The 16,960-nt window shown below is 43.0% G+C and overlaps 1 protein-coding gene across 1 annotated transcript in view; it reads left to right on the top strand.

Annotated features, from left to right (window-relative positions):
- The first annotated feature begins 12,939 nt into the window (after positions 1-12,939).
- The window catches only part of KCTD17 (potassium channel tetramerization domain containing 17), a 69,627-nt gene continuing 65,606 nt past the window's right edge, over positions 12,940-16,960 (top strand). The window contains exons 1-2 of the mRNA XM_089681837.1: positions 12,940-13,431; positions 13,606-13,714. Of these exons, the coding sequence (XP_089537963.1) occupies positions 13,246-13,431; positions 13,606-13,714 (295 nt within the window). The 5' untranslated portion in view covers positions 12,940-13,245. The remainder of the gene's footprint in view (positions 13,432-13,605; positions 13,715-16,960) is intronic.

Raw genomic sequence — 16,960 nt, 5'->3', positions numbered from 1 at the left:
TTTTTTTTTTAATGCCTTCTTGCCTGTTACTAGGTTGCCCTCAACTCACATACTTGCCAGTCCAACATTTTGCCCTGCTGTGATTCGCGTTCCACTGCCACGTGGTGGGTCCCTTGTCTCCATCTTCCCTGATGGCATCAACCGTCTCTGGCTCACACTCTCCTGTAGTGAAGGAAATAAGTATTTGATCCCCTGCTGATTTTGAATGTTTGCCCACTCACAAAGAAATGATCAGTCTAAAAATTGAATGGTAGATGTATTATAACACAGACAGAATAGCAACAACATTTTCAAAAGAAATGCATGTCTAACAAATGATGCACTGATTTGCATTTTCATGAGGGAAATAAGTATTTGATACCCTTCACAAAACATGACTTAGTACTTAGTGGCAAATCCCTTGTTGGCAATCACAGAGGTCAGACGTTTCCTGTAGTTTGCCACCAGGTTTATACACATCTCAGGAGGGATTTTGGCAGATCCTCTCCAAGTCATTAAGGTTTGGTGGCTGACGTTTGGCAACTCGAACTTTCAGCTCCCTCCACAGATTTGCAATCGGTTTAAGGTCTGGAGACTGGCTAGGCCACTCCAGGCCCTTAATGTGCTTCTTCTTGAGCCACTCCTTTGTTGCCTTGGCCATGTGTTTTGGGTCATTGTCCTGCTGGAACACCCATCCACGACCCATTTTCAATGTTTTGGCTGAGGGAAGAAGGTTCTCACCCAATATTTGATGGTACGTTGCCCTGTCCATCGGCCCTTTTAATGCGGTGCAGTTGTCCTGTCCCCTTAGCAGAAAAATACCCCCAAAGCAGAATGTTTCCACCACCATGTTTGACAGTTGGGATGGTGTTCTTTGGGTTATATGCAGCATTCCTCCTCCAAACATGGCGAGTTGATGCCAAAGAGCTCGATTTTGGTCTCATCTGACTATAACACTTTCAACCAGTCCTCCTCTGCATCATTCAGATGTTCTGTGGCAAACTTCAGATGGGCCTGGACATGTGCTTCCTTGAGCAGAGGGACCTTGCGGGCACTGCAGGATTTCAATCCTTGTTGCCGTAGGGTGTTATCAATTGTTTTCTTGGTGACTATGGTCACCAGCTGTCTGGAGATCATTGACAAGATCCTCACGTGTAGTTCTGGGACGATTCCCCACTGTTCTCATGATTATTGACACTCCATGAGGTGAGATCTTGCACGGTGCACCAGACCTAGGGAGACTGACAGTTGTTTTGTGTTTCTTCCATTTGCGAAAGATTGCACCAACTGTTGTCACCTTCTCACCAAGCTGCTTGGCGATAGTTTGGCAGCCCAGTCCAGCCTTGTGTAGGTCTACAATCTTGTCCCTGACATCCTTGGGCAGCTCTTTGGGCTTTGCCATGTTCGAATATGATTGATTGCTCCTGTGGACAAGTGTATTTTGTACAGGTAACAAAATGAGATTATCAGCACTCCCTTTAAGAGACTGCTTCTAATCTCAGCTTGTTACCTGTATGAAATACACCTGGTAGCCAAAAATCCTGCTGAATGATAAGGGATCAAATACTTATTTACCTCATGGACATGTAAATCAGTGCATAATTTGTTGGACATGCATTTCTTTTAATTTTTTTGTTGCTATTCTGTCTCTGTGTTACAATACACCTACCATTTAGTTTTTAGACTGATCATGGGCAAACATTCAAAATCAGCAGGGGATCAAATACTTATTTTCTTCACTGTATCTGCAGTATGGAAGCTGATGTCTCCTGGCATTTACTCCCTATTTATGCACCCCTAGACATAAGCATTCAACCCTTGTAGTGTGGGAGAACCCCACTCCCAAGGTATACCCTCTTTTTTTTTTTTTTCTCATTCCTGTAGTTGAACTTTAAGAGAGTAAAGTTTTATCTTTCTGTGTAAACAAGGGAGAGAGGAAAGGAGGCACCACTGCAGTATTAGGTTAAAACCTTAATGACACACAACCCAGTAAAAAAAACACAGAAGTAGATAAGACAGGAATATCAGCATATCCAAAGGGGGGGTCTCTCTTCTACATCCTGCAGGAGCTGCCAGTAAAAAACTGTCCAATGATCGTGCTGGAAGTGAGGTCCAGGGAGGCAGTCTGAAGTGGAGCGTACGGGTGGATGCGACGTCTCCAGAGGAAGTAGGAACTGGAAGGGGATAGCAGTGATCACAGGCTATGCTCTCGGAGCCCCTAGCTCCTTCTACAGGCCTAACTAGGCATACCTGGAGCTGTTGTTTATATAGATTGTAAACTCGAAAGAGCAGGGCCCTTGAACCCCTCATGTATTGTTTTATTACTGTATTGTCTCATGTACTGTCCCTCACTATAATGTACAGCGCTGAGCAAACCTTTTGGTGCTACTTAAATACTGTATAATAATATTGAGGGCAGTAAAAAGGAAACAGTAGCTGTGAGACAAGGTCCAGCCATCCCAGAATCGGTATTATATAAAAGGACGTGATAAATGTGTATATTAATAGTGCAATAAAAGATAAAAACAAGGGGAAGCATTATGGAAAACATAGCAACTGGACCTATATGTGATGATGGTGACTGTAATTAAGATAAGAATAAAAGTGGATAGGTGACTAAAGATGAATAAGCATGGATAAAACATCACTCAAAAGATGTGAAAACATACTGGGGGCTAATTTTTATTGTGTGTGTGTGTATACACATATACACGTGAGATATATATATATGTGTGTGTGTATATATATATATATATATATATATACATACATACAGTGGGGATCGAAGGTTTGGGCACCCCAGCTAAAAATTTGTATTAATGTGCATAAAGAAGCCAAGGAAAGATGGAAAAATCTCCAAAAGGCATCAAATTACAGATTAGACATTCTTATAATATGTCAACAAAAGTTAGATTTTATTTCCATCATTTACACTTTCAAAATAACAGAAAACAAAAAAATGGCATCTGCAAAAGTTTGGGCACCCTGCAGAGTTAATATCTTGTACTGCCCCCTTTGGCAAGTATCACAGCTTGTAAACGCTTTTTGTAGCCAGCCAAGAGTCTTTCAATTCTTGTTTGAGGTATCTTTGCCCATTCTTCCTTACAAAAGTCTTCCAGTTCTTTGAGATTTCTGGGCTGTCTGTCACGCACTGCTCTTTTAAGGTCTGTCCACAGATTTTCAATTATGTTGAGGTCAGGAGATTGTGAAGGCCATGGCAATACCTTTCAGTTTATGCCTCTTGATGTAATCCCCTGTGGATTTCGAGGTGTGTTTAGGATCATTATCCATTTGTAGAAGCCATCCTCTCTTTAACTTCAGCTTTTTCACAGATGGCATCAAGTTACCATCCAAAATTTGCTGAAATTTTATTGAATCCATTTTTCCTTCTACTCGTGAGATGTTCCCTGTGCCACTGGCTGCAACACAACCCCAAAGCATGATTGATCCAACCCCATGCTTAACAGTTGGACAGAGGTTCTTTTCATTCAATTCTGTGCCCCTTCTTCTCCAAACGTACCGTTGCTCATTCCGGCCAAAAAGTTCAATTTTAACCTCATCGGTCCACAGAACTTGTTTCCAAAATGCATCAGGCTTGTCTATATGTTTATTTGCAAAGTTCAAACAATGATTTTTGTGGTGAGGACGTAGAAGAGGTTTTCTTCTGATGACTCTTCCATGAAGACCATATTTGTACAAGTATCTCTTTATAGTGGAATAGTGTACCACAACTCCAGTGTCTGCCAGATCTTTCTGGAGGGATCGTGCAGTCAAACGTGGGTTTTGAATTGTTTTTCTCACAATCCTTCGAGCTGCTCTGTCTGATATTTTTCTTGGTCTTCCAGATCTTGCTTTAACTTCCACTGTTCCTGATGACTGCCATTTCTTAATTACATTCCGAACAGAGGATATTGACATTTGAAAACGCTTTGCTATCTTCTTATAGCCTTCTCCAGCTTTGTGAGCGTCAACTATTTTCAGTTTCAGTTTTCTAGACAACTGCTTAGAAGAACCCATGGTGCTGATTGTTGGGGCAAGGTCAGATGAGTCTGGGCATTTAAAACCTTTGAGATTGACATCACCTGGTCTTCCCAGACGATGACTGAGAACAATCCATGACACTGGCAGGTCTCAGCTTTGCAAAGGGGGCAGTGCATGCTATAAATTCTGCAGCGTGCCCAAACTTTTGCAGACGCCATTTTTTTGTTTTCTGTTATTTTAAAAAGTGTAAATGATGGAAATAAAATCTAACTTTTGTTGACATTATAAGAATGTCTAATCTGTAATTTGATGCCTGTTGGAGATTTTTCCATCTTTCCTTGGCTTCTTTATGCACATTAATACAAATTTTTAGCTGGGGTGCCCAAACTTTCGATCCCCACTGTATATACACTGCCCCAAAAAATTAAAGGAACACTTTGAAAACACTTCAGATCTCAATGGGGAAAAAAATATCATGCTGGATATTTATACTGATATGGACTTGGTAATGTGTTAGGAATGTAAAGATGCCCCATCATTTGATGGAAATGAAAATTATCAACCTACGGAGGACTGAATTCAGAGACACCTCGAAAATCAGAGTGAAAAAATGATGCAGCAGGCTAGTCCATTTTGCTGAAATTTCACTGCAGCAAATCAAAATGGTGCTCAATAGTTTGTATGGCCCCCACATGCTTGTATGCATGCCTGACAATGTCAGGCCATGCTCCTAACGAGATGACGGATGGTGTCCTGCGGTATTTCCTCCAAGATCTGGACCAGGGCATCACTGAGCTCCTGGACAGTCTGAGCTGCAACAGGGAAGCGGCAGATGGACCGAAACATGATATCCCAGAGGTGTTCTGTTGGATTTAGGTCAGGCAAGCGTGGGGGCCATTCAATGGTATCAATTCCTTCATCCTTCAGGAACTGCCTGCATACTCTCACCACATGAGTCTGGGCATTGTTGTGCACCAGGAGGAACCCAGGACCCACTGCACCAGTGTAGGGTCTGACAATGGGTCCAAGGATTTCATCCCAATACCTAATGGCAGTCAGGGTGCAGGTTACAGGCGGCATAACATTCTCCACAGCGCTCCAGACCCTGTCACGTGCTCAGGGTGAACCTGCTCTCATCTGTGAAAAACACATGGTGCCAGTGGCAGACCTGCCAATTCTGGTGTTCAATGGCAAATGCCAATCGAGCTCTATGGTGCTGTGCAGTGAGCACAGGGCTCACTAGAGGATGTCCGGCCCCCAGGCCACCCTCATGAAGTCTGTTTCTGATTGTTTGGTCAGAGACATTCACACCATTCACACCAGGGCTCTGGAAGTGCTCATCCTGTTCCTCCTTGTGCAAAGGAGCAGATACTGGTCCTGCTGATGGGTAAAGGACCTTCTACGGCCCTGTCCAGACTCTTGGAATCTCCTCCATGGTCTTGAGACTGTGCTGGGAGAAACAGCAAACCATCTGGTAATGGCACATATTGATGCACCATCCTGGAGGAGTTGGACTGTCTGTGCAACCTCTGTAGGGTCCAAGTATCGCCTCATGCTACCAGTAGAGACACTGACCCTAGCCAAATGCAAAACTAGGGAAAAACAGTCAGAAAAAATGAGTAGGGGAAAAAATGTAAGTGGCCGCCACCTGTAAAACCATTCCTGTTTTGGGGATCGTCTCATTGTTGCCCATGTAGTGCACCTGTTAATTTCATTAACACCAAAGCAGCTGAAACTGATTAACAACCCCCTCTGCTACTTAACTGACCAGATCAATATCCCAGGAGTTTAACTGACTTGATGCTACACTCTGATTAAAAAGTGTTCCTTTAATTTTTTTGAGCAGTGTGTATAATGTACTGTATATACACACACCCACATGTCTATGTAAACATAACCCAGTGTCATGCACAGTATTGGAAAATGGAAAGTATCTTGCAAAAACGTTGGTCCATACTATTAGAGGATCATTTTCTGCAAACTTCCCTTACCTAATACCCCTTCCTGCTCCTCTTAGGACCTCCCTGGACCTCACTTCCAGCATTATCATCGAACCTTTTTTCACTGGAGGTTCCTGCAGGATGGAGAAGAGACCCCCCCTTTGATATGCAGATATGCCTGTCTTTTTATTACTTCTGTGAGTGCTTTTGTACTGCGTGTCATTAAAGTGTTCCCGTAATACTGCACTTAGTGGTGCCTCCTTTCCTCTCTCCCTTGTTTCTACTGTACAGAGCTGGCTCACTCTGCAGGATGGCAGCCGCTTGCTAAAGCTCTAGCACACTAAAGGGAGAGATATGAACCTGCAGCCATGATGTGTGCAAAGAGCAAGAAAGCTGTGCATGGTGTGCTGCTCTGCCAACTACTGATCGAGAAATACATTTAGGGCCAGCTCACGCTACCTGCGTTTCAGTTGCTTTTTTTCTGCATCCAAAATGCACAGAAAGTAGGTTATATGGTTGTCAATGTCATAGTTCACATCAGTGCTTGCAGTTTCAGTGCGTTCCAGTTGCAGAGAAAAAAAAAGAACATGCTGCATTTTTTTCTGCACAGAATTGTAGTAGAGCGCACCAAAAACGCACTGGAATGCACATGTCCCTATTTAAATTGAAGAAAAAGAGAGCTGGAAAATGAACTATAATGCATAAAAAATGCACCGGAATGCGTCACAAACACATACAAAAACGTGCCAAAAATGTATCAAAAACATGCGTGCGAAAACACATCTGGAACTGTACTGGAACACGGTAAAACACATAAAAATGTACACTGTAAAACACCAAAACGTACTAAAAACACACTGTAATGCACATGTCCCTAGTTAAATTGAAGAAAAAGAGAGGGGAGAAAAATGAACTGGAATGCATGAAAAACGCACTGGAACGCATCAAAAACACACCAGAACGCACCAAAAAGACGCATGCAAAAACGCCCCAAGAGCCGGTTCACACTATAGAAATGCAGTCCAGATACATTCCAGATGCATTTTCGCATGCACGTTTTTGATGCATTTTTGGCTTGTTTTTTATGCATTATAGTTCATTTTTCCACCTCTCTTTTTCTTCAATTTAAATAGGGACATGTGCATTCCAGTGCGATTTTGGTGCATTCCAGTACAATTCCGTGCAGAAAAAATGCAGCATGTTCTACTTTTTTTTCTGCAACCGGAATGCACTGGAACGGCAAGCAGTGATGTGAACTATGACATTGACAACCATATAACCTACTTTCTGTACGTTTTGGATGCAGAAAAAAAGTTACTGAAACGCATATAGTGTGAACTGACCCTTAAGAACGTAGTTAGAAAAGCAATGGGAATCAACCATAATTTACATAGCATTTTTTTACCAAGAAAGTTTTCCAGCTTCCCCCCGCGGTGACCTCACGGTTCTTGGAGGTCAGCTTAGCCCTTATGCACACTGGATGTTTTTGCTGTCTCTCCTACATGCCTTTCCTTCTAGCAGTAGCGTTTTGGCAGATGCATGTAAACGTGTGTAATGTTTAGACGCGTCATGCACTTGGATGTTAATTCATTTCATTGGTCAGAATAATCATTTATTTCTGGCCATTAAGATGAATTAACACTCAAGTGCTATAATGCTGCCACCTCTTCTTCACTCCCTCTTTCTGTAGGGGTCCCTCAAGGTTCTGTCCTTGGACCACTTCTCTTCTCCATCTACACCTCCTTTGGTCACTTGATAAACTCCCATGGCTTTAAGTACCATCTCTATGCTGATGACACACAAATCTATCTCTCTACCCCTCACCTCACCCCTTCAGTCTCCTCTCGCATTACTAACCTACTAAGTGACATATCGGCATGGATGTCACTCCACTTCCTCAAACTCAATCTTTCCAAAACTGAGCTCTTAGTATTCCCTCCAGCCCGTGCCCCCTCCCCTGACTTCTCCATCAAGATCAATAACACAACCATCAGTCCCTCCCCTCATGCCAGGGTACTAGGTGTAATCCTAGACTCTCGTCTGTCCTTTCACCCCCAAATCCAATCGCTGTCCAAATCTTGTAGACTTCACCTCCGCAACAAGATACGCCTGTTCCTAACCTCGGAAACCACTAAGCAACTTATCCACTCCCTTGTTATATCTCGCCTTGACTATTGTAACTCCCTCCTCATTGGCCTACCTCATCGCAGGCTATCCCCTCTTCAGTCTATCATGAATGCTGCTGCCAGACTCGTCCACCTTATTAACCGTTCTGTATCTGCCACCCCTCTCTGCCAATCCCTCCACTGGCTTCCCGTTGCCCAACGGATAAAATTCAAAACATTAACAATAACGTATAAAGCCATTTATAACTCTGCCCCAAATTACATCACCGATCTTATCTCTAAATATCACCCAAACCGTACTCTTCACTCCTCGCAAGACCTCCTGCTCTCTAGCTCTCTTGTCTCCTCCTCTCATGCTCGTCTCCAGGACTTCTCCCATCCTCTGGAACTCTCTACCCCAATTTATCAGAGTATCGCCTACTCTGCTCCCTTTTAGGCGATCTCTGAAAACCTCTCTCTCTTCAGGGAAGCCTATCCTGCCCTCAGCTAATACTGGAATCTTCTACTCTTCCAACCAGTCCATCCCCCACAGTTACTACCTTTTGTACCATTAGCCCCTCCCTCCTAGATTGTAAGCTCCGAGGAGCAGGGCCCTCCTATCCCTCTTGTATTGAACTGTATTGTCTCCCGTTATATTGTAAAGCGCTGAGCAAACTGTTGGCGCTATGTAAATCCTGTATAATAATAATAAACATTTTTAGATGCATTTGCAGGCATCAAATATATTTTTCTGACAAAATGCTGGATGTACTGGCAGTGTTGTTTTTTTTTTTCTGCCTCTAAACCCCCCTGCATCTTAACTCCTCTAAATGCCTATGTGTGCATGGACACATACAGTTGCAAGAAAAAGTATGTGAACCCCTTGGGATTACGTGGAGTTTTGCATGAATTGGGCATAAAATGTGCTCTGAACGTCATCTAAGTCACAAAAATAGAAGAACACAGTCTGCTGAACATAATACTACACAAACATTAGATGCTGCCATGGTTTAATTGCACTTAACATGTAAACATTCACAGTGCAGGGAGAAAAAAGTATGTGAACCTTTGGACTTAATAACTGGTTGACCCTCCTTTGGCAGCAATAACCTCAACCAAACATTTCCTGTAGTTGCAGATCAGACCTGCACAACGATCTGGAGTAATTTTGAACCGCTCCCCTTCACAAAACTGTTTCAGTGTAGCAATATTCTTGGGATGTCTGGTGTGAATCGCTCTCTTAAGGTCATGCCACAGCATTTCAATCGGGTTGAGGTCAGGACTCTGACTGGGCCACTCCAGAAGGCGTATTCTGTGCTGTTGCAGCCATTGTTTTGTTGAATTACTTGTATGCTTTGGGTCATTGTCCTGTTGCATCACCCATCCTCTGCGGAGCTTCAGTTGGCGGACAGATGGTCGTACGTTTTCCTGCAAAATGTCTTGATAAACTCTGGAATTCATTTTCCCATCAATGACAACAATCCGTCCAGGCCCTGAGGCAGCAAAGCAGCCCCAAACCATGATGCTCCCTCCGCCATGTTTTACAGTGGGGATGAGGTTTTGATGTTGGTGTGCTGTGCCTTTTTTTCTCCACACATAGTGTTGTGTGTTCTTCCCAAACAACTCACTCTTGGTTTCATCTGTCCACAGTATATTTTGCCAGTAGTGCTGTGGAACATCCAGGTGCTCTTTTGCAAACTTCAAACGTGCTGCAATATTCTTTTTGGACAGCAATGGCTTCCTCCGTGGTGTCCTCCCATGTACTCCATTCTTGTTTAATGTTTTCCTTATTGTAGATGTGTCAACAAAAATGTTAGCATGTGCCAGAGATTTCTGTAGGTCTTTAGCTGACACTCTGGGATTCTTCTTTACCTCATGCAGCATTCTGTGCTGTGCTCTTGCAGTCATTTTTACAGGATGACCACGCCTAGGGAGAGTAGCAACAGTGCTAAACTTTCTCCATTTGTAGACAGTGTGTCTTACCATGGACACATGAACATCAAGGCTTTTGGAGATACTTTTGTAACCCTTTCCAGCTTCATGCAAGTCAACAATTCTTGATCGTAGGTCTTCTGAGAGCTCTTTTTTGCGAGGCATGGTTCACATCAGACAGTGCTTCTTGAAACCAGTAAACCCAAAACAGGTGTGTGTTTTTTAAGGGCAGGACAGCTGTCAGCAACACATCCAATATCATCACACTGATTGGAGTCAAGGTTGGCTCACTCCTGGCTCCAATTAGCTCTGGGAGAAGTCATTAAGCTAGGGCCTCACATACTTTTTCCTCCCTGCACTGTGAATGTTTACATGTTATGTGCAATTAAACCATGGCAACGTCTAATGTTTGTGTAGTATTATGTTCAGCAGACTGTGTTCTTCTATTGTTGTGACTTAGATGACGTTCAGAGCACATTTTAAACCCAATTCATGCAAAACTCCACGTAATCCCAAGGGGTTCACATACTTTTTCTTGCAACTGTAGGCTAACATGAAGGGGCATTTAGAGGCAAAAAAACCCCAAAAAACACCGGACACCCCTAGGAGCAGTGTCAAAAATGTCTAGTGTGCATGAGGCCTTAAAAAGTATACCACATAAGAGAGACAAAGGATGGTTAAAGCAGGAGTGCCGTTGGCTTGGCAGGGATGTTGTTCCTCCCACGCATGTGGAGGAGTTCCTTTGGCGCGGCTCATTGTACAGGGCCAGACAGGCAAGTGGGTAATTTTAATACAGAAGTGACAAAGCATGTCTCTTCGGTATTAAAAATCCTGCCTGTTTGCCCATTTTTATTTTTTACCTAATTTTTTTTACCTATTTTTTACCTAAAGTTCCACTTTAACTTCAGGTGGGTTCTCCCACATCATGCCTCAACAATTAGGCTCCATTCACACCTATGCAGTTCACTTTTTGTCCGTTTTGCAGTGCTTGTCGCAGTTTATTTTGTGTTTTTCTACATGCGTTTTTGATGCGTTTTGGTGCATTTTTGATGCGTTTTGGCGCGGTTTACCGTGTTTCGTTCAGTTTTTTTTTTGTGTAATTTTTTTTTGCTAGGCACAATAACAATGAAAAATGCAGCAAAAACGCACTACCATGCATTTCAGCAGATTTTCCATTGAACTCTATTGTAGCAAAAACGCTGCGTTTTGCTTTTAAAAAAGTCCCTGACCCTTTCCAAAAATGCAGCAGCTCAAAAAAAGCATAGATGTGAACATGTTCCATAGGAAACCATATTAAATGGACTGTAGTCCATTTCTGCAAAAAGCAAAAAAGCACTTAAAAACGCATTGCAGTGAACGGAGCCTAAGGCCCACCAGGGGGTGATGCATGTCCGGGGACCTCTTCGGCAGATGGAGAGCAGAGTTGAAGACTCGCCGTCCTGTGTGCGATTGATTGCCATTTTTCTGTAGCATATTATAGCCTGGCAAGCTTTTGTACGATCTGTACCAGGTCACTACATGTTATGTTGGCTAATATCAGTAATGGGCGCATTAGAGCAGTACTTTTTTTTTTCTTGGTACACGCACAAGACGCTAATGCTGGACTAACACACTATTGAACTATAGGAATCAGTGGAGCCATACACACAGTTGTGACTGCAAATGACAACATGTGGCATACAAAAAAAAATTGGAACAGTCCAAGGCGAACATATCGGATTTTATGTGTAAAGACATACATGCGTAAAGTGCGCATCTAAACGGGATTACTGTAGGCATTTATTTTATACAGAATATTCTGCTAGATCTGCCATGTGTTCTAAGCAGAAAATACAAATGTCCATGTGAATGAGCCCCTAGGGCTTTAACCAGTTGGTGACCGCCTACCTCAGATATACTGCGTCAGAGCAGCAGCCTTGCCTGGATCACGTACATGTACCTGATTTGACTCTTCTAGGTTTAGGGCAAGTGCCTGGCTGTGCTGTTATTTGCTATAGCACATGCCAATCAGCAGGTCCCAGTCAATGACTTATCGCCGAAACCTGCTGATCAGTTGAGCGAATGACAGAAGAGAGCCCTGTGTTGGTAAATAACACGGGGCTCTTTAACGACAGCAGCAAAGCACTGTTTTTTTTCTCCCTGCGAAGCAGGGAAAGAAAACCGGCACGCAGCTTAGTAAAACTGCACACAGGTAACCCCTTGATTGCTGGTAAATGTAACCCCTTCCCAGCCAGTGTCATTAGTACAGTGACCGTGCATATTATTAGCATTGATCACTGTATTAGTGTCACTGAAGACATTAGTGTCATTTAGTCAGTTCCCACCTAGTGTCAGTTAATGTCAGATTGCCTTTCCCACTAGAACAGTCCTACTACAAGTCGCTGATTGCCACCATTACTAATATAAAAAAAAAAACAATTCAGTATATACCATCGTTTGTAAACACTATAACTTTCACGGAAACCAATGAATATACACTTATTGGGATTTTTTTTTACCAAAGAAATGTAGCAGAATACATTTTGGCCTAAATTTATGAAGAAATATGATTTTTTTTAATTTTTATTGGATACGTTTCATAACAGAAAGTAAAAAATACTTTTTTTTTTCAAAATTATCAGGCTTTTTTTGTTTATATGAGAAACATAAAAAAACCCAGTGGTGATCAAATACCAAATGAAAGCTGTATTTGTGTGAAAAAAATGATAAAAAATGCATTTGTGTACAGTGTTGCATGACTGTGCAATTGCCAGTTAAAATAGCTCAGTGTTGAATAGCAAAAAAAACCGGACTGGTCATGAAGGGGCTAAAACACTCCGAAGCTCAAGTGGTTAAAATCATTTGAGTTGGCAGCTTGATTTCTGCTGGGAAGGTGACACAGCTAAAGGATTTGTTTTTAATTTAGTGTTTCTCTGAATGTACAGCGTATCCAGGATGTTACACATCTCTAATCTGGGATTCAGAGAAGGAGTAGAAGAGCGGTTGCTACTGACAAGGTAAGAAACACGATCCAATGACAGATGGGACTGTAAGAGGTATCTGCCTAGAGCACACCTGCGGTGACAACCCATCCCATGGGAGAGGGTGTGGTGTGCAGACAGAAGGAGAACGAGAGCTCTGGCACTGCTGAAGAAGAAGGGAATTAAATGATTAAAAAGTAATTAGCCACAGAAAAGATAACGCCTCTGCTGCTACAACAGGGCTTGGAGTTGTGTAGCATCCGGAGGTGCCGTATTTACCCTGATAGAGTAATTTCAGAGATCTCCAGGTATCAGAGACGGGTCCACCAGATCAGGAGAGAGAAGACCATGCAGGTGCCACACTGTACATCTGCCGGAGAGATTGGCACGCAGCGGACAGCTTGCGAGGGAGGGAAGTGGGTGCGTCTGAACGTTGGAGGCACAGTATTCCTCACTACCAAACAGACTCTGTGCCAGGAGCCCAACTCCTTTCTCTGCCGCCTCTGCCAGGAGTCCCAGTTGTTGTCTGAGACGGTGAGACGCACAGCCTGCATCTTTCTATTATCACTTCTGCAATCTGTCCATCCCTGTCTGCTGATAACACTGTTCTGTCTTCTGCTTCTTCCCACATTCATCTTCTTCATTTACAATTCACATTACTTATCCTTCAGTAAATCTCTGGGTCACGTCATCCATTTCTCTCTTTAGGACGAGACGGGAGCCTTTCTTATTGACAGAGACCCCGCTTACTTCGGTGCCATCTTGCGGTATTTGCGCTACGGCAAACTGGTGATAGACAAGAATGTTTGCATTGAAGGTAATTTTTCTATTTCAGTGCATGTGTTTGTTAAGGGGAATATTGCAAAACAAAGTGCCTGTGTGAAAAGGCTCAGATGAAAGCTGACTGCTGGGCTGCTTTAATGTTCTATAATAGTGATGGTGTACCTGCTTGCTTGGCACTAGTATGCAGCCTGGGAGTCAGAGAGTGACAGTTAGGATTCTCAAACAGGTATATTTATTCATCAGAAGTTGAACACCATACATTTTATGTTTTTCATACTTACATTGGCCCAGCATGGCTTGATGTAAGCATCCTTTTCTGGTATCTGGAGGGCCACTGGGGATGCTGTAAATCAGTGGTCTCCTTGGGGCACTATCCTCCCACTGACACCAATAACGGCAATAAATCCTGCACTGACACCAGTGATGGGACACTATTCATCCCACTGACACCAATAACAGGGCAATAAATCCTGCACTGACACCAATGCTGGGACACTATTCCTTCCACTGACACCAATGATGGGACAATATTCCTCTCACTGACACCAATAATGTGACACTATTCCTCCCACTGACACCAATGCTGGGACACTATTCCTTCCACTGATACCAATAATGGGACACTATTCCTTCCACTGACACCAATGCTGGAACACTATTCCTCCCACTAATAATGATGGGACACTATTCCTCCCACTAATACCAATGCTGTAAATCAGTGGTCTCCTTGGGGCACTATTCCTCCCACTGACACCAATAACAGGACAATAAATCCTGCACTGACACCAATGGTGGGACACTATTCCTCCCACTGACACCAATAACAGGGAAATAAATCCTGCACTGACACCAATGCTGGCACACTATTTCTCCCACTGACACCAATGCTGGGACACTATTCCTTCCACTGACACCAATGATGGGACAATATTCCTCCCACTGACACCAATGCTGAGACACTATTCCTTTCACTGACACCAATGCTGGGACACTATTCCTCCCACTGACACCAATGATGGGACACTATTCCTCTCACTGATAACAATGATGGGACACTATTCCTCCCACTGATAACAATGATGGGGCACTATTCCTCCCACTAACACCAATGCTGGGGCACTATTCCTTCCACTGACACCAATGATGGGACAATATTCCTCCCACTGACACCAATGCTGGGACACTATTCCTTCCACTGACACCAATGATGGGACAATTTTCCTCCCACTGACACCAATGATGGGACACTATTTCTCCCACTGACACCAATGATGGGACACTATTCCTCTCACTGATACCAATGATGGGACAATTTTCCTCCCACTGATACCAATAATGGGACACTATTCCTCCCACTGACACCTATGATTGGACACTATTTCCCCTACTGACACCAATGATGGGACACTATTCCTTTCACTGACACCAATGCTGGAACACTATTCCTCCCACTGACACCAATGATGGGACACTATTCCTCTCACTGATAACAATGATGGGACACTATTCCTTCCACTGACACCAATAATGTGACACTATTCCTCCCACTGACACCAATGCTGGGACATTATTCCTCCCACTGACACCAATGCTGGCATACTATTCCTTCCACTGACACCAATGCTAGGACACTATTCCTTCCACTAATAACAGTGATGGGACACTATTCCTCCCACTGATACCAATGATGGGACACTATTCCACCCACTGATACCAATGATGGGACACTATTCCTCCCACTGACACCAATGATAGGACACTATTCCACCCACTGACACCAATGATTGGACACTATTTCCCCCACTGATGGGACACTATTCCTCCCACTGACACCAATGCTGGGACACTATTCCTTCCACTGACACCAATGATGGGACACTATTCCTCCCACTAATAACAATGATGGGACACTATTCCTCCCACTGATACCAATGATGGGACATTATTCCTCCCACTGACACCAATGATGGGGCACTATTCCTTCCATGGGGCACTATTCCTCCCCCAATACTAAAGATAGAACACTGTTTACTCCCACCGACTAGATATGTGCAATTCATTTTGTTTTTATTTGTTTTTTGGAAAAAAAAACTTTATTTTCCGAGATTCGGATGTATCTGAATTTCTGAATGAACCTAGAAACAAATGGCAACAAATCCAAATAAACTTATAGCAAAAAAAAAAAATGAATTTGTTATATTTGGATTTTCGAATTCATTTATATCGAATTCATTTTGAATAGCTGGTTGTTATGAAGTGGGCGGCCACCACATCCTTAACAGCCATGACTCATCTGCTGAATATAAACAAACGTGCTGGCATTAGGAAAAAAAAAACAGCGTGGGGGTCCCCCTAAAATCCATACCAGACCCTTATCCAAGCATGTAGCCCGGCAGGCCAGGAAGGGGGGAGGGGGGTTGAGGGAGAGCCCCCCCCACTTCTGCCGAACCATACTAGACTACATACCCACATTATGGGGTTGAGGGAACCCCCCAAAACAGCTTGTCCCCATGTTGATGAGGACAAGCGATTGTTCCCCACAATCCTGGGCAGTGGTTGTGGGGGTATTTAACAAGGGGGCCCTGGATCCCGTGCCCCCCCCAATGTGAATGAGTTTCATTCAGAAAAAAATATATCAAAAGTAAAAAAGCACAAGCACAGTTTTTGATAAGTCCTTTATTAAAAAAAAAAAAAAAAAACTAAATGTCTCCCAAAGTAGATCCAACGTTAATCATGATGAACATAGACCCGCAAAACAAAAAGACACTTGATGAATGACAGGTAAACATGGGGGCGGAGTCACTGAATGAATAACAATGAATTTGAATTGGATTCCAAAAGTATCCTTTCAATGCAAATGAATGCCAAAGATATAAAACAAAATGAATTCCAAAAACGGATCTGTAGCAACATAATGAATATGACAAAATGAAATTCTTTAATTAACCAAATTGTCCGCCATGCAAATGTCTACCAATGACAGTCGGACATTTTCTACTATAACTGGCCACTATCTGGCTCCTTTAAAGTCTGAAAGGCAGTATCAGGAAGGAATTGGGGGATCAGGAAGGAACGGGGGATCAGGAAGGAATTTTTTCCCCTGCAGGAGCAAATTGGATTGTTGGGTTCTTTTCTCTGTAGCAAAGGATATAGGATTATAATGGATCTGGGTATAGGATTATACCTTTTTTTTTTCTTCTATGGTTGAAGTGGATGGACTTTTGTTTTTTTTCATCCAGACTAACTATGTAACAGTACACTGGCCCTTTTGTTTAGAAAG

The sequence above is a fragment of the Staurois parvus genome, unplaced genomic scaffold (assembly GCF_062004578.1).
Source record: "Staurois parvus isolate SC_StPar_1 unplaced genomic scaffold, SC_StPar_1.0 ptg000282l, whole genome shotgun sequence".
In the NCBI taxonomy this organism is placed as follows: Eukaryota; Metazoa; Chordata; class Amphibia; order Anura; family Ranidae; genus Staurois; species Staurois parvus.
This window is presented reverse-complemented; position numbering and strand designations above follow the sequence as displayed.